This window comes from Tamandua tetradactyla, chromosome 15, assembly GCF_023851605.1.
Source record: "Tamandua tetradactyla isolate mTamTet1 chromosome 15, mTamTet1.pri, whole genome shotgun sequence".
Taxonomy (NCBI): domain Eukaryota; kingdom Metazoa; phylum Chordata; class Mammalia; order Pilosa; family Myrmecophagidae; genus Tamandua; species Tamandua tetradactyla.
In genome coordinates this window covers 54,651,130-54,674,609 of record NC_135341.1, presented here as the reverse complement: position 1 = coordinate 54,674,609, position 23,480 = coordinate 54,651,130, and the positions used below count along the sequence as shown (strand labels likewise).

The 23,480-nt window shown below is 35.7% G+C and overlaps 1 protein-coding gene across 2 annotated transcripts in view; it reads left to right on the top strand.

Annotated features, from left to right (window-relative positions):
• Positions 1-23,480, top strand: part of FBXL2 (F-box and leucine rich repeat protein 2) — a 210,464-nt gene that overhangs the window by 28,951 nt on the left and 158,033 nt on the right. For both annotated transcript variants that reach the window (XM_077129888.1, XM_077129887.1), the window contains exon 2: positions 16,366-16,427. In XM_077129888.1, coding sequence (XP_076986003.1) covers positions 16,366-16,427 — 62 coding nt within the window. The remainder of the gene's footprint in view (positions 1-16,365; positions 16,428-23,480) is intronic.

Sequence of the window (23,480 nt, the reverse complement as noted above, 5' to 3'; positions counted from 1 at the left end):
GCTGAAGATAATAGAATTATGAAAATAACAAGAAGAAAGCATTCATCACATACAAGGGATCCTTAATAAGACTGAGTGCCAATTTCTCATCAGGAACCATGGAGGCCAGAAGGCAGTGGTATGATATACTTAAGGCACTTAAAAATAAAAACGCCAAAAATTCTTTATCTGGCAAAAGTATCATTCAAAAATGAGAGAGTATTAAAATATTCACAGATAGACAGAAACAGAGTTTGTCAACAGAAGATTTGCCCTACAAGAATTACTAAAAGGAGTTCAGAGGTTGAAAAGAAAAGGCAGGAAAGTGGCTTTGGCATGGTGTAAAGAAATGAAGATTATTGGTAAGAGTAACTAAAAGAATAAATGTAAAACCCAATAGTACTGGATTTTCAATATACAGCTCTATTCTTAGCTCTATTAGTATGAGTCAGAATACAATTAAACAAGAAAAAGACATATTTCCTTACAATTGACATGCAAAATATAAAGTGTTAAAATGGGACAAAAACAACATAAAGAGGGGAAACAGGGATATGAGAACAGGGAACATGTATACTATTGAAGCTAAGTTGATACCTTTTCAAATTGGCAGGTTATAGATGTTGTAATATAAACCCTAGGGTAACCACAAAGAAAGTAATTTTTTAAAATACAGAAATTAAAATGAGGAAGGAATCAGTCAGATAACATCACCAAAGATCAGCCATACAAAAGAAAAGAGGTTGCAATGAAGGAAAAAAAAAAAAAAGATATGACATATAAAAACTGAAGGGCAAAATGGCTTAAGGACTGCTTTTACAATTATAACAATATCAATATCAATAGACTAAATTAGAGTGGCAGAATGAATTAAAAAAAAAAAAACATGATCCAACTATATCTTGTTTACAGGAGATCCTTTTTAGACCCAAAGACCTGAATAGGTTGAAGTATAGGAAAAAGATATTCCATGCAAATAATAATCACAAAAGAGCTGGGGTAACTATGCTAATATCAGATAAAATAGACTTTAAGTCAAAAGCTGCTGTAAAAGACAAAGAAGGACACTATATAGTAATAAAAGGGAGAGCCCTGATGATGAATATGCAACTATGTGATGATATTGTGAATTGCTGATTATATATGTAGAACGGAATGATCAAAATAGGAATGTTTGCATTTGGTGGGTTTTTTGGGTATTAAAAAAATTTAAAAATTAACAAAAAGGGGGTCATCCACTAAGAAGAAATGACAGTTCTAAGTATTTATGCACCTAGCTATGGTGCCACAAAATACATGAGGCAAACACTGGCAAAATTGAAAGGAGAAATAGGAACCTATGGTGGTAATGGTCAGAGACTTCAATACACCCTCTCATCAATAGATAGAACATTTAGATGGAAGATCAATAAGGAAGCAGAGAATTTGAATATTATGATAAATGAACTGTACCTAATAGGTACAGAACATTGTCCCCTCAAACACCCGGATATTCTTTCTTCTCAAGTGCACCTGGATCATTCTCCAGGAGAGACCACATTCTGGGTTACAAAACAAGTCAGAATCAATTTTAAAAAGACTGAAATTATACAAAGTGTTTTCTGTGACCACAATGGAATGAAGATGGAAATCAGTAACAGGCAGAGAACTGGAAAATTCACTGATATATATAAGTTAAATGACACATTCTTAATCATTGTGCCAAAGAAGAAGTTGCAAGGAAAATGAGTAAATATCTTGATGAATGAAAATGAGAACACAACGTATCAAAAGTTATGGGGTCCTTGAAGGTGCACAGATAGTTCAGTGGTGGAATTCTCACCTCTCCTGCTGGAGATCCAGGATTGATTCCCAGCCCATGCACCACCCCCACCGCACCACCCCCCAAAAAAGTTGTGAACAGAATTCACTGTGATATACACATCATATATCTTCCTCTGTGTGTATTTATGTACAGATGTAGAAATACATATATGAGGGAGACACATTAAAAAACAGCTATGGGATGCAGTGAACGTAGTCCTGAGGGGAAAATTTATAGCCCTAAAAGCTTACATTAGAAGAGTAGAAAGAGTTAAAATTAAAGACATGACACCTGTAGGAACTAGGAATAGGACAGCAAACTAATCCCATGGCAAGCAGGAGGAAAGAAATAACAAAAATAGGAGCAGAAATTGAAAATAAAAACCAGTAGAGAGAATGAACAATGCCAAAAGTTGATTATTTGAGAAGATCAATAAAACAGACAAACTTTTAGCTAGACTGACAAAGGACAGAAGAGAGTATGTAAAATAAATAAATCAGAATTGAGGGGGGGACATTACTACTGATCCCTCAGAAATAAAGAGAATCACAAGAGGATACTATGAGCAACTGTATGCCAACAAATTAAATAACCTAGGCGAAATGGACAAATTCCTAAAACCACGTTAACACTGACTCTAGAAGAAATAGAAGACATCAAAAGATTGATTACAAATAAAGAGACTGAATCAGTCATCAAAAGCCTCATAACAAAGAAAAGCCTAGGACTAGATAGCTTCACAAGTGAATTCTGTCAACCATTTGAAGAAGAATTAATGCCAGTCCTGCTCATACTGTTCCCAGAAATTGAAAATATGAAGCCAACACCCCCGGAAATCCAAAGTGAGATAAAGATACTACAGAAAAAGAACATTACAGACCAATTTCTCTTATGAATATAGATGCAGAAATCCTCACTGCAATACTTGCAAATAGAATCAAACAACACATTAAATAAATTATACACCTGTGATCAAGTAGGCTTATCCCAGGTATGCAAGGATGGTTCAACATGAAAAATCAATGTTATCCAGCCCATTACCAAAACGAAGGGGTAATGGGTTACCAAAATGAAGGAGATAATCATGTTTATTATCAACATTGATATAGAAAAGGTGTTTGAAAAAACCCAGTGTTCTTTCTTGATAAAAACACTTAGAACTAGTAATAGAAGTAACCTTCCTCAGTATGGCCAACAGCATATGTAGAAAACCCACAGCTAATGTCATGCTCAATGGTGAAAGACTGAAAGCTTTCTCTCCAAGATCCAGAAGAAGAAAAGGATGCCCACTGTCACTACTGTTATTCAACGTTGAATTGGAAATTCTAGCCAGAACAGTTAAGCAAGAAATAGAAATAAAAGGCATCTAAATTGAAAAGGAAGAAGTAAAACTTTCACTGTTTGCAGATGATATGATCCTATTTATGTAGAAGGTCCTGAGAAATCTACAACACAGTTGCTAGGGCTAAGAAATCTCAGCAAAGTGGCCGAGTACAGGTTTAACCCCCAAAAGTCAGTAAATTTTTAATATACTAGTAATGAACAATAGGAAGAAGAAATCAAGCGAAAAAAATTCTATTTACAATAGCAACTGAAAGAATCAAATATCAAGGAATAAATTTATCCAAGGATGTAAAGGACGTATACACAGAAAACTACAAAAGATTGTTAAAAGAAATCAAAGACCTAAATAAATGGAAGGACATTCCTTGTTCATGGATTGGAAGACTAAATATCATTGACATCATTAAGATGTCAGTTCTACCCAAACTGATTTAAAGATTCAGTGCAACCCTGGTCATTCCACCAACCTACTTATCTGAAATGGAAAAGCTAATTATCAGATTTATTTGGAAGGTTAATGGGCCCTGAAAAGCCAGAAATATCTTGGAAAAGAACAGAGGTGGACGAGTCAGACTCTCTGCCTTTAAGACATATCACAAAACTTCAGTGGTAAAAAAAAAAAAAAAAAAAGCCAGCATGGGAACAAGGATAGATATAATAGCCAATGGAATTGAATGGAGAGTTCAGAAGTAGACCCTCACACCTATGTCCAGTTGATTTTTGACAAGGCTGCCAAGTCTACCTGTGGTGATTTGAAGCTGTTACGGACCCTAGAAAAAGCCATATTCTATAAATTCATTCCTATGGGTGCAGTTCCTTTATAAGAGGATAAAACACATACAGAAGCTAAGAAATTAAATTGAGAGACGCAGATAAAAGCCCCAGACAGAAGCTGAGAGAAAAGGACACCCAGAGAAGCTGAAGTGAGGACACCACTGCAGCCAGAAGCTGGAAGCCATGAAACCCAGGAGAGAAGGACCAGCAGATGGCACCATGAACTTTGCTATCTGAAAGTTCATTTCATTTCTGGTATATTGCTTTTTATCAGCTTCAGCAAAACCAAGACAACCCAAGTAGGAGAGAATAGTCTCTTCAATAGATAGTGTTGTGAGAATTGGATCCATATGTAAGGAAATGAAAGAGAACCCCTCTCACACTGTACACAAAAAGTAACTTCAAATGGATCAAAGACCTAATTGTAAGACTCAGGTCTGTAGAACTCCTAGAAGAAAATAAAGGGAAGCAGCTTCATGATCTCATGTTAGGCCATGGTATCTCAGACTTTTCATCTAAAGCAAAAATGGATAAATGGAACCTTCTCAAAATGAAAAACTTTTGTGCTTAAAGGACTTCATCATGAAAGTGAAAGAACCTGTTGAATGAGAGGAAATATCTGGAAAGCATATCTCTGATAAGGGTTTAATATCCAGAATATATAAAGAAATCCTACAACTCAATGGTAAAAGTCAACCCAACTTAAAAATGGGCAAGAGACTTGTGTCCAGTGAAAATATTATGTACCCCAGAAAATCCATGTTATAATCCTGATTCATTCTTGTGGAAGCAGCTGCTGCTTTTAATCTTAATTCAATATTGTAGGGCAGACACATTTGATTAGGTTTTCTCCACAGAGATATGACTTGCCCAATTGTGGGTGTGACCTTGGATTAGGTGGAGATGTGACTCTACCCATTCCAACTGGGTCTTGATTAGTTTACTGGGATCCTTTAAAAGAGGAAACATTTTGAAGAGAGCCAGAAACTACAGAAATTATAGATGCCTCAGAACCTACAGAGAGAGTAGATGTAGACTCTTGGAGAACAGTTGCTTCAGAGAATAGAGACACAGATGTTTGGAGATGCTTGGAGCCCAGCAGACATCACATGAGATGTTAAGCAAGCCAGAACCTGGAGAGGGCCAAGGGAAGCCAAGAGAAGAAAATTAGCCCCAGAGAAGCAAAGTGAAGAACCGCCACAGGAATAGGGGCTGAAAGCATGGAGCCCAGGAGCAAGGGACCAGCAGATGCCAGCCACGTGACTTCCCAGCTGACAGAGTTGTTTCTGCCCTGTCGGTCTTCCTTGAATTAAGGTTCCTTACCCTGGGTACCTTAGTTTGGGTATTTTTGTAGGCTTAGAACTGTAAAGTTGTAACTTATTAAATTCCCCTTTTAAAAAGCCATTCCAGTTCTGGTATATGCATTCTGACAGCTTGCACACTAACACAACTTGAATTTCTCCAAAAAGGATATACAAATGGCTTTTAAAAAGTATATGAAAAGATGTCAAGATCTCTGAGTATTAAGAAATGCAAATGAAAACTACAATGAGATATCATTTCACGCCCACTAAAATGGCTACTATTAATCATATAGAAAACTTTATGTGTCAAGAGGATGTGGAGAAATAGGAACACTCATTCATTGCTGGTGGGAGTGTAAAATGGTGCAGCTATTGTGAATATAGTTTGGGTGTTCCTCAGAAAGCTAAGTATAGAACTACCATATGATACTGCAATCCCACTACTAGGTATATACCCAGAAGAATTGAAAGTAGGGACTCGAAAAGATATTTGCACACCAATGTTCATAGTGGCATTATTCGACAACTGCCAAACTAAGTTTGCAACGCAAGTGTTCATCATAGGGACTCGAAAAGATATTTGCACACCAATGTTCATAGTGGCATTATTCGACAACTGCCAAACTAAGTTTGCAACGCAAGTGTTCATCATTCCTTCGTCTCATGAATGATTAAGGTATATACATGCAGTTGAGTATTCATCCATAAAAGGGAATGAATTCCTGATGTCTTTGACAACATGGATGATTCTTGGGAATGTTATGCTGAGTGAAACAAGGCACACACAAAAGGACATATACTGTATAATCTCGCTAATATAAACTTATAATAAGGAAACTCATAGAGTTAAAATCTAGAATATAGTGTATCTGGGGATAGATTGGGTTCTGAGAATGGGAACTTAATGCTTAATTTGTACAGAATTTCTGTTTAGGTTGACTTGTAAAGGATTTGAAGTGGATGGTGGTGGTGGTAGCACATTATGGTGAGTGTCTTTAAAAGCACTGAATTATATAGGTGATTGTGGTTAAAAGAGGACTCTTTAGGTACTATATATTATAAGATTAAAAATTAAAAAATAAAATGTAAGGCTGTATGACTTTGTGAACCCTATTATAGACAATGGACTTAGTAAATAGTACATTTTAAGAATGTTCTTTCATGAATTACAATTGATACATCCATACATATGACACTAATGCAAGATGTTAATAATATGGTGGTACAAATGAAATCAGAAGGAAAGATAGACGATAAAGACTGAGATGGCATAATCTAGGAATGCCCAGAGTGTACAATAATAGTGACTAAATATACAAATTAAAAAAATGTTTTTGCATGAGGAAGAACAAAGGAATGTCAGTATTGCAGGGTGTTGAAAATAGATGGTAATTCACATTTTAAAACTTTAATTTATGTGTAAGACTAAAGCAAAAAATGTTTCTTTGGTACAAAATTTATAATTGGACTAGTTCATTTCCTAATATAACATATGTGGACAGTTTAATTGAACACCATAAGTACATGGAACCTTGAGTAGGTAATGATATTTTGTAGGTTTGTCCAGAGTGATGCCCCAATAAATCCCAAAGTGATTTGAACAGTGGATAAAAAAGTATTTGTAAAGTCCCCTTGGGGGAATGGTGAGAAAGGGGGAAAATTCAACTTCCCCATGTGGAGAATTCCTGATATTCTCACAAGCAGTGGGGACAACCTAAGCAAAAGGCCGAGCCCTCAATCTTGGGGTTTGTTCATATGAAACTTATCCCTGCAAAGGATAGGCTAAGCGTACTTAAAATGAGGCCTAAGAGTCCCCCCAGAGAACCTCTTTTGTTGCTCAGATGAGGCCCCTCTCTTTCAGCCAATGCAAAAAGCAAACTCCCCCTTTCTACGTGGGACATGACTCCCAGGGGTGTGAACCTTTCTGTAGGAAAGAAATCAGAATGAGCTGGGACTCAACATCAAGGAAAAGAGAAAACCTCTAGACCAAAAGAGGGAAGAGAGAAATGAGACAAAAGAAAGTGTCAATGGCTGAGAGATTTCAAACAGAGTGGAGAGGTTATCCTGGAGGTTATTCTTACACATTATATAGATATCACCTTTTTAATTAAGGTTTATTGGAGAAGCTGGAGGGAAATGTCTGAAAATGTAGAGCTGTGTTCCAGTAGCCATGTTTCTTTAAGATGATTATAATGATATATATAGCATTCGCAGTGTGACTGTGTGATTGTGAAAAACTTCTGTCTGATGCCCCTTTTATCTACAGTACAGACAGATGAGTAAAACATATGGATTAAAAGTAAATAAATGATGGGGGAACAAATGTTAAAATAAATTTAGTAGATTGAAATGGTAGGGATTAATGAAAGGGAGTGATAAGGGGTGTAGAAAAAATAGTGGAAACAAGGACTAAAATATATCGGGTAGATGGAAATACTAGCAATCAATGAGAGGGAGTGGTAAGGGGTGTTGTATATATGCGTTTTTTTCTTTTTCTGAATTGATGCAAATGTTCTAAGAAATGATTGTTGTGATGAGTATACAACTATGTGATGATATTGTGAGTTGTTGATTATATACGAAGAATGGAAGGTTCATATGGTAAGAATGTTCGTGTTTATGTTTAAAAAAAGTAAAAAAATAAAAAAAAACTAATATGGTGGTATATGGGTAAAATACACCTAATGTAAACTGTGGACAATAGTTAATACTGTTTTAATACTCTTTTATCAATTGTAACAAAGGTAATGACTGTTAACTAATAATACAATTACAAGAGTGCTGTAATCACTTGTAACAAATGTGGCACACCAGTGCAAGGTGTTGATGGGATGGTATTTTGGAAATCTTGTATCTTACACACGATTGATCTGTAAACCCATACCTTCTCCAATAAAAAATTTTAAAAAATTTTTTAAAGGTTATAAATTATGTGTTCACATTACTGGACTTAATAACTGGAGTGCCACTGCAGCAGGAGTGAGGGGCTTTTTGGACAGTTCAGATATGTGTAACAGTGCCTGAAATAAATGCCAACGGTATTGACAAATAACAAGTTTAACCTCTTACGAAGATGGGTATTATTGTTGAAAATGACAATAAAATTGGAACTGAGACCAAAAAAAATTGTCACCTGAATGAAAGCATTGATGAAGGATTATGGCATGGAACGTTTAGCATCTATTCAACACCTAAAATAAGCTCCTACTACAGCAGTGATCATATGCTAAAAGTACCTTTCCAGGTTGTTTCAGTAATACTTGTAGTAGTCATCTATTAAGTAATCCAGGGGAATTTGAAGAAAATATTGCTATTGGAGTAAGACAAGAACACAGAGGCATTTAAAAGCTGATTTAAGAATTCACTATAGGGGATGCAAGGGTAGTTCAGTGGTAGATTTCTCACCTGCCATGCAGGAGACCTGGGTTCAATTCCTGGCCCATGTACTGCCCCCCCCCAATAAAATTCAACAAATGGTGTGCCAATAATGGGATAGTCACATGGGAAAAGAATGAAATGTGACCCCCCCATCACAGAGCATACAAAAAAAAAAAAAAAAAAGAAAAATGAGAATTCACTACAAGGTTCAATTTGATGGTATTTGGTGTGAACATAAACATGCCAACAACCTATTTTGCAGAGTTGGAAAAGTTAGTTATTAAATCTTTCTGATTTTGATGCCTGTTCTTTTTCTTGCCCTTTTGCTCTAGCTAGGAATTTTAGCCCAATGTTGAATAACAATGGTGATGGTGGGTATCCTTGTGTCACTACCTATGTTGAGGGAAGGCTTTCAGTCTTTCACTGTTAAGTACAGTGCTGGCTGTGGGTTTTTCAAATATGCCCTTTATCATAGTGGAAGTTTCCTTCTATTCTTATCTTTTGAAATGTTTTTATCAAAAAGTTTGCTGAATTTTGTCAAATGCCTTTTCTCCATCAATTGAGGTGATCATATGGTTTTCTCCTTTTGTTTTGTTAGTGTGGTATATTACATTGATTGCTTTCCTTATGTTGAACCACCCTTGCATGCCTAGAATAAACCCCACTTGATAATGGTCTATAATTCTTTTTATGTGCTGTTGGATTCAGTTTGCGAGTATTTTATTGAGAATGTTTGCATCTATATTCCTTCAAGTGATTGGTCTGTAGTTTTCCTTTCTTGTACTATCTTTATTGGGTTTTGGTAATGGAACGATGTTTGCTTCGTAGAATGAGTTGGTAGTGTTTCCTTTCCTTCAATTATTTGGAAGAGTTTGAATAGGAATGGTGTTAGTTCTTCTTGGAATGTTTGGTAAAATTCCTCTGTGAAGCCATCTGGCCCTAGGCTTTTCTTTGTAGGAAGGTTTTTGATGATGGATTGAATCTCTTTACTTGTGATTGGATTGTTGAGGCCTTCTAATTGTTCTTGAGTCAGTATAGGTTGTTTGTGTGTTTCTGGGAAATTGTCTATTTCATCTAAGTTGTCTAATCTGTTGGCATACAGTTGTTGATAGTATCCTCTTATGATTTTTTTTATTTCTTTGGGGTCCATGGTAATGACCCCTCCTCTCACTTCTAATTTTATTTACATGCATCTTCTCTCTTTTTGACTTTGTCAGTGTAGCTAAGTGTTTGTCAATCTTGTTGATCTCCTAAAAGAAACAATTATTAATTTTATTGATTCTGTCTGTTGTTTTTGTTGTTGCTCTCCAGTTCATTTACTTCTGCTTTAATCTTTGTTATTTCTTTTCTTCTGCTTGCTTTAGGATTAGTTTGCTACTCTTTCTGTAGTTTCTTCAGTTGTTCTATTAGGTCTTTGGTTTTAGCTGTTTCTTCTTTTTAATGTAGGCATTTAAATCTATAAATTTCCCTCTCAGTCCTGCCTTTGCTGCATCCCATAGATTGTGATATGTTGTATTCTCATTTTTATTTGTTTCCAGATATTTACTGATTTCTCTTGCAATTTCTTCTTTGCTCCACTGTTTGTTTTACTCTCCCTATATTTGTGAAAGCTGCCATTCTTTTGGTGGTTATTGATTTTCAGTTTTATTTCATTGTGATCAGAGAAAAAGAGCTTAGAATAATTTCAGTCTTTTTAAAATTATTAAGACCTGTTTTAGGCCCCCAGCATATGATCTGTCCTGGAGAATGTTCCATGAGCATTTGAGAAGAGTGTATATCCTGGTGTTCTGAAGTTGTAACCATCTGTTTGTTAGGTATAATTCATGTATCATATTGTCTAGGTTCTCTGTTTCCTTATTAATTCTCTGCCTGGTTGTTCTATCTATAGAATAAAATGGTGTGTTGAAGTCTCCAGCTATTATTATAGAAACGTGTATTGCTCCCTTCTGTTTTGCCAGTGTTTGCCTCATGTATTTTGGAGCTCCTTGATCGGGTGCAAAAACATTTATGATTATTATTCCTTTTTGGTGAATTGCCCCTTTTATTACCATACAGTGTCCTTCCTTATCTTTTATGATATCCTTATATTTAAAGTCTATTTTATTTGATATTGGTATAGTTACTCCAGCTTTCTTTTGATTACTACTTGCCTAGAATATCTTTTCCATCCTTTAACCTTCAACCTATTTTATTTTGGGGCGTAAGATGAGTCTCTTGTAAATAGCATGTAGATGGATCATATTTTTAAGTTCATTCTGCCAATCTGTGTCTTTTAATTGGGAAGTTTAATCTGTTAACATTCAAAGATATTACTGTAAAGGCAGTTCTTGATTGAAACTTCTTATCCTTTGGTTTTTGTCTGTCAGATCTATTTCTCTTTTTCATTCTTTAAGTTACCCTTACTAAATGCACTTCAACTCTATGCCCTCCTTCAGATCTTCTCTCTCTCCTATCTTTTTTTAAAATTTATTTATTACTTAAAAAATTTAACAACAAACAAACAAAAACATGATCATATGATCATTCCATTCTACATATATAATCAGTAATTCACAGTATCATCACATAGTTGCATATTCATCATTTCTTAGAACATTTGCATCAATTCAGAAAAAGAATAAAAAGACAACAGAAAGATAAATAAATGAAAGCAGAAAAAAAAGATTATACATACCATATCCCTTACGCCTCACTTTCATTGATCACTAGCATTTCAAACTAAATTTATTTTAACATTTGCTCCCCCTATTATTTATTTTTATTCCATATATTCTGCTCGTTGATTTAGGGAGTTTCTGCCTGGCTTCTTGCTGTGGGTTTGGGTCTCTGTGTCTGGACATAGGTAGGGATCTGTCTCACTGCTGTGAGAGATTATATAGTCTGTGTCCCTGATGGAAGGTGGGAGGGATCCCTGCTGCTGCTTCTGTGCACTTCCCAAGGTGTGTGGGGAGGATAGGAGAAGACTGGCCAGTTCCGGACGGAAGTTTTCTACGTGATGTTTTTTTCCTTTCTTTGATTCAGTTTTTGTTGGATCCTTCTTCAGTCTATACCTTTCTCCAGAGTTCTGAACAAGTGATAATAGTCTTTTTCCCCACACACATCTCAGGGAAGAGGTTTTCATTAGTTGTTTACATTGCCATGTATTGTGATGGTGTCACCTCCACTGATTACTTTTTTAACATGGTCCAAGAAAATGTGCTAAGAAGGTTTTTGCTTTGCTGCTTTGAGGCAGTGCTAGTTAACTTTCAGTATTAACAATTTAAACTAGCAGAACAGATTCAAGGGAAATTAAATGGTATGAATCCTAATCTATATCGTTCTAAGTTGATTTGTAGTGCATTAATTTTGGAAATACTATTTTCATTTTTAAAGTTAATCATGTTTTGGTAGTGAGCAAATATAGATGTTGATTAGGTTAAATCTTTAAATGGTCTTGGCGGTTAGTAAAGTACGTGTTTTCAGAATTATAGTGGACAGAGGGGCTATACATAAAATGGCAATTGGGTCATACTCCACAATAGGGTTTCTTAACCTTGACACTGTTGACATTTGGAGCCAGATAATTCTTTGTTCTAGGGGTTGTCCTGTACATTTTATGATATTTAACAGCGCATTTGGTCTTTACAGATTAGATGCCAGTATTACTCTTTTCTCTCTGTTGAGACAACCAAAATGATGTCAGACATTGCCAGATGTCCCCTGGGGGTCAAAGTTGCCCCCAGGTAAGAACCTTTGCTCTGCAAAGTCAGGCCATATTGTAAGAAAAACAAATTGAGAAAAGGCTAATGCTTATATTAAATATATTTAGATTATGCAATATGTATATATTAATATTAAAAATCGTACCTCAATTTTTAAATGTTTTTAAAACTCTTATCATAGGTTTTTAGATTTAAAATCTAAGACATCTTTTTAAATACTATATAATAAAGAAAAAATTGTTTCTGTAGTTAAGTAATATATAAATGCAATAGAAAGATTCATTCTTTAACCCTGAACAGTTTATTTATAATTTCAGCAAAGACGACTTTATTTAACAAGTATGTATTTTATTGATTAAAAAAAGCGATAATAACTTACCACATAAAAAAGTAAATGGATTAAACTCACTAGTGAATAGAGTGACACTGGGGACCCCACCCTGATCTAAATGGTAGCAGGAAAAGCTTCAGGGAACTATAGAAGCTTTGAACAAACAGCAAGAACTAGCAAAAACATCTTTCTCAAAGCTCCAAAAAACATTTAGGGGAATTGCAGTAACACAGTGAGCCCTGAATGAAAAAAAAAAAGTCATCTTTCAAAAAGTAGGCACTCCTAGCCCACTTACTGGCTCTTCCTTTAGCCCCTCACTGGCTGGCATGGAGCCTGCCTGTGCTGAGAGTGGGAATTGTAGGTCCTGGTTCTGAAGGGAGTATAGTAAGTATCATGCACACATTGGGAGATGTTTGTCTAGCCCAAGCTGTCTGGTGGCAACCTGAGGGACTGAACCAGGACATTCATTGCAAGCTCACCATCCCAGTGCTTTCCCTATTGTGTAGAAGGCAATTCAGAGAGCTTGTCTACAGAATTCCATGGGAGAGCTGTCAAGATGTGGTTGCCTGGGGCAAGGGATGGTTGGCTGTAGAACGTAACCTTACAGTGCTTGGGACTGTGTTCTTGGGGAAGAGGGTACATTTGTATCTATCCATATAAGTTGGGGGATTTCTACAGCCACACACACATACGTAACACAAGATGCATGTGGCCCCTAGTCTGGTCTTGATGTTCTCTAAACTCACTGTCTGTATAAACTCTAAAGAAGAGTACTCGCATAGGTCAATCTGCAAAGACTGGAAAAGGTGCTTCCCTTTCCTTTTTCATTTTTGGTAGCTCCTGTCATAACACTAGCTGAATGTAAGTTTAAGGAACAGACACCTCAGAATCTAAATTCTAGCAATAACATACTAAAAATCAAAATGTCCAGGTTTCAACAAAGGATTACGAAACATACAAAGAAACAGATGGTGATGGTCCACACAAAGGAGAAGCATTATAAACCATCATTGAGGAGGAACAATTTGGGGACATACTAAAGATGTTTAAAAAAAGAAAAAAGTCACACAGGAAATCAGGAAAACTAGATGGAAACAAAGAGAATATCAATACAGACAGATAGGAATTATGAAAACAAACTAAACTGAACAGAGCTTAAGACCCTAGTAACAGAAATTTAAAATTGCCAAGATGGGCAGATGGAAGCTAGCAGAAGAAGGAATCAGAAAACTTGAAGATAAGACAATTGAAATCTTTTAGTCAGCAGAACAGAAAGAAGAAAGAATGAAGAGAGGTGAACAGAGCCTCAGGAGCCTGTGGACGGACATCAAATATACTAATATATGCATTATGGAGTCCCAGAAGAAGAAAGAGAGAACGGCATCAAGAAAATATTTGAGGAAATAATGGCTGAAGGTTTTCCAAATTTAATGAAGATAGACCCATACCATGACATTGTAATTAAACTGTCAAATTCCAAAGATAAAGAGAATTCTGAAAATTGCAAGAGGAAAGTAATGTGTCATGTAGAAAGTATCCTCAGTAAGATGAAGTTCTGCTTCATCAGAAACCCTGGAAGCAAGAAGGCACAGAATGACATATTTAAAGTGCTGAAAGCAAAAAATTCCCAAGCAAGCATTCTATATCCCACAAAACCTCTTTCAGAAATGAGGGATCTCAGAGTAATTTGAACAGTGAATAAAAAAGTATTTGCAGAGTCCCCTACGCGAAGTGACAAGAAAGGGGAAAATTCAACTTCCCCATATGGAAAATTCCTGATATTCTCACAAGCAGTGGGGTCAACTAAAGCAATAGGCTGAGCCCTCAATCTTGGGGTATGTTCATATGAAACTTATCCCTGCAAAGAATAGGCTAAGCCTACTTAAAATGAGGCCTAAGAGTCACCCCCCAGAGAACCTCTTTTGTTGCTCAAATGTGGCCTTTCTCTCTCAGCCAACGCAAAAAGCAAACTCACTGCCATACCCCTCTCTATGTGGGACATAACTCCCAGGGGTATGGACTTTCCTGACAGCATGGGACAGAAATCCTAGAATGAGCTGGGACTTGACATAAAGGGATTGAGAAAACCTTCTAGATCAAAAGGGGGAAAAGAGAAGTGAGACAAAAGAAAGTGTCAATGGCTGAGAGATTTCAGAGTGGAGAGGTTATCCTGAAGGTTATTCTTACACATTATATAGATACCACCTTTTTAAATTAAGGTATATTGGAGAGGCTGGAGGGAAGTGCCTGAAAATGTAGAGCTGTGTTCCAGTAGCCATGTTTCTTGAAGATGATTGTATAATGATATAGCTTTCACAATGTGACTGTGTGGTTGTGAAAACCTTGTATCTGGTGCTCCTTTTATCTATGGTACAGACAGATGAGTAAAACATATGGATTAAAAATATATAAATGATTGGGAGAACAAATGTTAAAATAAATTTAGTAATTTGAAATGCTAGTGATCAATGAGAGGGAGTGGTAAGGGGTATAGAAAAAAATGGGGGAAACAAACGTTAAAATAATGCAAATGTTCTAAGAAATGATGACTATGCAACTAAGTGATGATATTGTGAACTACTGATTATGTATGTTTTATTTTGTTTCTTATTTTTTTAATTAATAAATAAATTTTTTTAAAAATGAATAATTTTGGGCAGGCCACGGTGGCTCAGCAGGCAAGAACGCTTGCCTGTCATGCCAGAGGACCCCGGTTCGATTCCCGGTGCCTACCCATGTATTAAAAAAAAAAAAATGAATAATTTTAATAAAACCTTTGAGCAAATGAGTAGCATTAAGGAAGCGATCTCTTACTGGTCCTAATGCATTTTGACTAGACTGCCTTGTTTTTCTGGTTTGGATTAAAAGATAAAGGAAAACATCTGCCATTTCTTTTCCTTGCTGTAGGAAAAGGATAACATAAGGTGCTTAGGGGCAAGGGAAGAGTTTTAGAGAATTGAAGTTTGCTCTTTCTAGACAATGGAGGAAAAGTGGTTTCTTTCCCCAGGAGAAAGAAGGAAAGATAGTCCTGGCTGCCCGACCAGGAGTCACAGCTATGAGCCAAATCACTGAAGTCCCTAATTCAAGGGGCTGAGTCCCAAGAGGAGCTTTTTTGGGTATATATAAAATCAAATACTTGATAAATAGATAAATGAATTAAATGTGTATGCGTGTATGTATATTTAAGATATTGAACAGTGTATATGTTTATTAAGACATTGAATAAAACCTACAGGTTCAGTTTGTAAAAAAAAAATTATATATATTGGGTAGATGGAAATACTAGCAGTCAGTGAGAGGGAGGGGTAAGGGGTATGATATGTATGAGTTTTTTTTTCTTTTTATTTCTTTTTCTGAATTGATGTAAATGTTCTAAGAAGTGATCATGGTGATGAATATACAACTACGTGATGATACTGTAAGTTGTTGATTATATACCAAAAATGGAAGGTTCATATGGTAAGAATGTTCATGTTTGTATGTTATGTTTAAAAAAAAAAAAGAAAAGAAGTGAGGGATCTTCAATACTGTTTGGTATGGTCTTGGCTGTGTGTTGCCACGCAGCAGTTGGGATAAAAATCTGACTTCTCCTTGGAGGCAAATTCCTTGCTCTGCAGTTAGCTTCATGAAATTAGTAATCACTGTATCTGTTGGACAGTAACTGGTATGGTTCTAATTTGGTATAAAAAAATTAATTTTTTGATATTCTTTTAAAGAACAGTTTAACAATTTCTTTGTTTTTAATTCCAGGTTTTCTCAAACAGTGATGAAGGCCTTATTAACAAAAAGTTACCCAAAGAACTTCTCTTAAGGTAAGTGTAGAGAAGTTTTAGATGAAGATTTCAGATTTGATTCAGTCATCAAGTTCCCAGACTATCTTCTTCCTCAGTGTGAGTCCATAGGAAAGAAAAACAGACAGAAGTAGCCTAACTGACTTTTTGTTTTTGTTTTATAGAATGTCCTTCAGCTTGTTGTTAAGTTTTACTTGGTCTAATCCAGAATGTACTAAAGTATAGCATTGGTCTGGATTCTTTTTTTAATGTGGTAAGTATTGTAATAATCATCAGTAGGTGCCATTGTTTTGATATCAGTAGATAATCATCATTTAGTCAATCATAGGAGGAGAGATTATTGCTAAGGTTGTGAGTTCCTGAAGTTACAGACTTAGGTGTTTTCTGACAAATGGGATTTTAAGTAAGTACAAACAAAATAAGTACAGTTATATTTCTCACTAAGCAGTTAAAATGCTGTCAGCCTCAGATATTGATATGCTTTTACCTATTTTATGAGAATTATGTGCTAAGTCACAGTGAGGAGTAGAAATCAGGCTTTTTTTGCATTTCGTTTATTTCTGGTATCACTGTATTTATAGTAAATGTTATTTTACTTGTCATTTTACCAAATAAAGTTATCAACCAATATAGTGTTGACTCTGAAGCACTGCAGTTTCCTTTAGTACCCTGCAATTATTAAAGAAATCTTACTTTAGTTTTGGATGTTGTTATATTTTAAATCTTTACAAATATTTAATACACATATGCATAGTAATCTTGAATGGTTGTTTCCTATCTGACTGAAACTCCAGAAAACAAAAGAAACAGAAAAACAGATTTTCTGATCAAATAACTGTTGAAAACACTTTGTTAAAACAAAACTAACTGCTTTGTTACAGGACTTCTCAATGCCTTAATAAATTATGTGCATGGTGATGCTCTGAGAGGGGTAATTGTGGCATGTCAGATTTATTGACCATTGAACCCTTTTAATACTACATGGAAACTTTGGGAAATGCCGACTTAGCAGAAGAGATGGACCAGACAACTTCATTCCATGACTGTGTGAAATCTCATTTCAACATTTGGGGAATGAGTATGAGTTTTAAGTATTGGGAGTAATTCTTTCCATCTCTTCTGGAGTTTACCAGAGTTACTCTGCAAATGCCAGAAATTACCCATGTTTGCTTGTTAGATTTTTCTTTCTGTGTCAATAAGAACTTTTAGCTTCTTTGTAGTGGTGATCACATTTGAGGAGCTATAGTAGTATTTCCTTAGCCATCAGGTATTATTTAACACTGTCATGAACTCATTCTGCTCAATTAAAAAAAAAAGTAATAATGGGCTCATATAAAAATTATATTCTGTATCAACAAAACAAATGTTTATGTGAATAGAGAGAATTTTTTTGATGTTTTAGACCATTTTAAAGTAAGAAAGTGGTGACAATGAAGGAATGCATACTTATCGTATAAACTCTCAAGGGCTTGATCAAGAATGGTAAGCTGTTAGAAACAGTATCTCTGTGAGGTTGTCACTATATAACTGCAGGAGATGATGTCCACAACAGACTACAACGTGAATGCTGTCCCCTAGAATTGTGCAGTGTTCTAGCTTCAGTCAGAAATCATTCTAGCATAGGTATCAAACTATAATGTGAATTTGTCATTCTTAGTCTGGGAAATCAGAACTAACTTCAGGCAGACCCGTATTTGCCCTTTAACACTGATGTGATTAAACTCCATTCTTTGCATGAGCACTGCTATCTGTGACTCAGGGCTACCAACTTAATATTTTTTACCATCTTATAGGGTTAAATTTTACTATCTATTCAGCAATGGAACTGTTTCTATCTGCTGACTAAAAAAAAAAGAAGTTGAAAAAAACACAGCTAAGACCAGTAATGAGAATTAAATCGCTTTCTGTGGAGTATGATTCCTGAACTGCAGTCTTAGAAATTCTAGTTCTTTTAAAGATCCATAATGGACTCAGTTGTCTTTACTAGCTATAGTTTTTGAATCATGCCACAAGGCTCATACATTTGCTGTTTGAGAACAGTTCATAACATATCTCTTCATAGACTTGCATGTGCACTTTTGTTCTTATTTTGGAGTCTGAGAAGGGAATTTAAATTTAAGATACTGTCACTACAGGTCTTATCTGATTTGTGAATCTCAAAATTAACTGTGGCCGACCATGGTATTTGTATTTTTTAAGTTTTTGCTGTCTTTAAATCATTTCTGGCTCTCAGATTTTCTGTTCTCAGTAATAAAAGCTCTCCCATTTCCTTGCTCCTTTTTTTGAGTGAAACTTTAAAGAGAGGTTTGAACCAGATTGTCAAAGCAGTCATCTCTGTTTTCTCTTAATTAGTACAAAAGTGAGTACAACAAAATCTCTGCCCTCACGGAGCTTATGTCTAGATTTTTTTCTACTCGGTTAAACAATTTATTTACACTTTAGGTCTGCTTGCCTTTTTACTTCATATTGTAGACTTCTTTGTGCCAGTGTGGATTATCATCCCTATCTCCTTGAATTCCTATTCACCTTTGCCGTATTTCATCATGTGAATTCTTTTGCTTTATGGTAATCTTAATTGCTTGTAGCCAAGGTCATTTTCTCTTCTGCTATTTTTGCCTGCATCTGTTACCACCCTCTTCAGTTTCTCTACTGGTTTCCATTACCATTCACATCAGGTGAAGCTGCAGCTTCTATTTTGAAACCTTTAAAAAAGTGTAATATGTAATGATGTGCTTATCTTCATTTCTTTGAATTACTTTGAATTTACACAGAAAAATCTGTGACTTCATCTGATCATTTTACTGCTAATTTTAATGATGCCCAATATTATTAGTTCACTAATTCCTTCCATCATCCATCTTTAGTTTGTTATTGAATAACTTTTTTTTAAGCTAGTGAGAAAAGTTTATTGAAGAAAAAGAAAGTACATGCTCAAGCAGTGAGTAGGGGCATGCTCAAGGGAGAGATGTACTTTTTACTGAATAACTTTTTGTGGTTTTGTTTTTTCTACCCACATTTCACTCATGAATTAAAGGTAGCCAGGTTCTTCTTTCTGGTTTTTGCTCTCACACAGCTGTGTGAGTTGATTTGTCCTTGCAAATGTTTATCCTCATCATTATTGTCTACACTACTTTTGGAACTATCTGGGTTGAGATTTCAGCTTTCCATTTACTAGTTGTGTGAATTTAGTGAAGTAACCTAATTCCCTGGAACTTAATTTCCTCATCTGTACAATGGAAATAATAACAGTCTTTACCTCGCCAGGTTTTTCCTAGCTCTTAAAATACCTGGCACTTAATAAGTGTTGGCTCTTATTATTATTAACTCCATATCAACTTTGGATGCTTTAATACTTAACAGATGATATCTGATGGTGTAGTCAGGTTTTTTTTTTTTTTTTAATGCAAGCAACTGAGAGGAAGATGTCCTGGTATGATTCTTAACCTATGCTACTGCATAGGTTAAAAATCTCAGTAAAGAACCCATTATTAAGTCCATCTATGTAATCCAACACTTCATCATCAAGCTGGACTAATTCAGTCTCAATAGTAATTACATACTACATCATTACTTTATACGATATAAAACTTCCCATTTTAATCACTTTTAAATATGCAATTCATTGATATTCATTACATTCACAGTATTCTGTTATCATCATCACTATCCATTACCAAAACTTTATCACCCCAAAGAGAAATTCTGTACCCATTAAGGATTAGCTCTCCTTTCCATTAACAGCCCCTAATCCCTAATAACCTGTAATCTACTTTTTATTTATAGATTTGCTAATTCTAAGTATTTAATATAAGTGAAATCATGCAATACTTGTTCTTTTGTGTCTGGCTTATTTCACTCAACATGTCTTCACGGTTCATCCATGTTGTAGCATGTATCAGAAATTCATTCTTTTCTTTTTGATTGAATAATATTCCATAATATGTATATGTCACATTTTGTTTATCCGTTCATCTATTAGTGGACACTTGGATTCTTCTCACCTTTTGGCAGTTGTGAATAATGCTGCTATGAATGTATGTACAAGAGATTATAAATTTTAATAGCAATTTGCTTGACATTAATTTTCAGGTTTTCAATTATCTATGCAGATTTATCTTTTTGTTAAGGGTTTTTTTAATTTGTTTGTTTGCTTTGTTTTTATCTTGCATGAGGCAGTGTGGGACTGAATGAATGTAGGAGTTGAATTTAGATGCAGAAGATTAAAGGCCCTTCCTTCTTATTACCTCTGCATACTATTATATTGTATTTTAGGGTTGGGGTCTAACACCAAATCAAGGCAGAAGCAAATTTTCCAGTCAAGTTTGGGGTTATGCTTATGTCTTAAACCCTGATGATGCCTTTGGATAATTTATCCACATTGAGGTGGCCTGAAATACCAATAAACTATCAATAGAAAGGATAGAACTAGTTACCTTCTGCCCCAATTCCTGATCTCCAGAAGGCTATTTTAGAGACCTCTGAATTAAAAAAAAAAAAAATACTGTGAATACACTGTTATAATAGAACAGATTGGTAAATTTGACTCTGAAAATTAAAGTTCGACCAAAAAGATAGCATACCAATCTAAATAAAACTGTTTAAAAATGAACAGAGAGAAACAAGCGTTAGAGAAAATGTGGAGAAAGAGATGTACCTATTCACTGTTGTAGGAAAACTGACAGATGCGGCCCCTTGGAGGGCAGTGTGGTGGTTCCACAGGAGGCTGGGGGTGGGTTGCCATATGATCCTGAAACCCGGTTGCTCAGTATATACCTGGAGGAACTGAGTGTAGGAACACAAATGGACATTTGCACATTGGTGTTTACAGTGGCAGTATTCAATTAATAATAAATGGAGGTGGCCTAAGGTATAATGACTGAGGAATGGAAGGGGTAACTGTGGTGTATACATAGAATGAACTGCTGAGTGGCTGCAAGAAGAAATGAAGTTGTGAGGCATGCAACCAGGTGAATGAACCTGGGGGACTGTATGTTGAATGAAATGTCAGAAACAGAAAGACAAATATTATCATGCCTCAATCATATGGACTGACTATGATATAAAAACTTGGTGAACTGAAATCAAGAGCATGGGTTATCAGTTGGGCCCTATTGTGAAGTGTCCTATATCATAAGCTCTTACTTAAGTCACATATATTTAAGAGGTGTAACTGTTATTTCTAAATTCTGAGATACTGAGCTGTTTGTTTATAACCTGGTCATTCCCAGAAATATAGGGTATTTATGTGACACCTAAGATTCAGAGTTAGAGCTCTGAAGCTATGAAAGTCAGTACTACCCCATACAGGAATGGTTTAAAAAGATGAAAGGGATCATACTTTTGAGTAGAGATATGAATGAAGCTGATCTGAATAGGACTAAGGTAAATCAAAACACAGGATAAAGGATGATATCTTCCATATTTTAAAACTTCAATTACTGTGAGGCCAAAGGGAGAGATGTTTATTTGGTGTAAAGCTTATATTTTGGGTAGTGCATTTCCTAATTTAACTTGTATTGTCAGTTTAGTCAAATACCAGAAGTACATGGAATCTTGCATAGGGTGTGAGGCTTTGTTGGTTTGTTCAGGTTACTGTGATACCCCGATATATCCCAGAATAATTTGGACAGTGAACAAAGAAGTAATTGCAGAGTCCTTTTGGGAACTGGGGAGAAAGGAGGAAATATTCAACTCCCCTATTTGAAGAATTTCTGATATTGTCGCAAGCAGTGGAGACAACTACATCAATAGGCCGAGCCCTCGATCTTGAGTTTCGCCACATGGGACTTACTCCTGCAAAGGATAAGCTAGGCCTACTTAAAATTGGGCCTAAGAGTCACCCCCAGAGAACCTCTTTTGTTGCCCAAATGTAGGCCTCTCTCTCTAAGTCAACACGGCAGGTGAGCTCACTGCCCTGCCCCCCCCCCAACTCTGCTAGCCCCTTTCCCCCACCCTGCCACCTCCACACCCCTTGCTGGGAAACGTGTCCCGGTGGTGTAAATCTCCCTGGCAACATGGGACAGAAATCCCAGGATGAGCCAAGACCTGGCATCATGGGATTGACCAAAAGAGGTAAGAGAGAAATGAGACAAAATAAAGTTTCAGTGGCTAAGAGACTTCAGAGTTGAGAGGTTATCCTGGAAGTTATTCTTACACATTATATAGATATCCTCATTTTTTGGATTATGGTATATTAGAGTGGCTAGAGGGAAGTACCTGAAACTGTTGAGCTGTGTTCCAGTGGTCTTGATTCTTGAAGGTGATTGTATAATGATACAGCTCTTACAATGTGACTGTGTGATTGTGAAAACCTTGTGTCTGATTCTCTTTTTATCTAGGGTATGGGCAGATGAATAAAAACTATGAATGGAGAATGAACAAATAATAGAGGGGACAAAGTTAAAATAAATTGGGTAGATGGAAATACTAGTGCTCAATGAGAGGGAGGGGTAAGGGGTATGGTATGTGTGAGTTTTTCTTTTCTGTTTTTATTTCTTTTTCTGGAGTGATGCAAAATGTTCTGAAAAATATACATATGTGTATGTATATATATATTTAATGTATTGTTGAATTTGGCTTGCTCATATTTTGTTGAGGACTTTTGCATCAATTCAAAAGGGATATTTGTCTCTAATTTTCTCTGTTGTGTTATCTTAATCTAGCTTTAGTATTAGGGTAATGATGGCTTCATGCAATGAGTTGGGTATTGACTCCTCTTCAGTTTTTTAGAAGAATTTAAGCAAGATTGGTGTTCATTCTTCTGGATGAATTTACCAGTGAAGGCACCTGGTCCTGGACTTTGCTTTGTTGGGAGGTTTTTAATTATTAAATCAATCTTTTTAATTGTTATTGACCTGTTCATATCTTCTGTTTCCCCTTGAATCAGATAGGTAATTTGACTGTTTCTAGGATTTTGTCCATTTCATCTAGGTGATCAAATTTGTTGATGTACACTTGTTCTTAGTATCCTCTTAAAATTATTTTTATATATGTGGAATTCTAGCAATGCCCCCCCTTCATTTTGATTTTAGTTATTTGTATTCTCTCTTTTTGCTTTGCCAGTCTAGCTAAAGT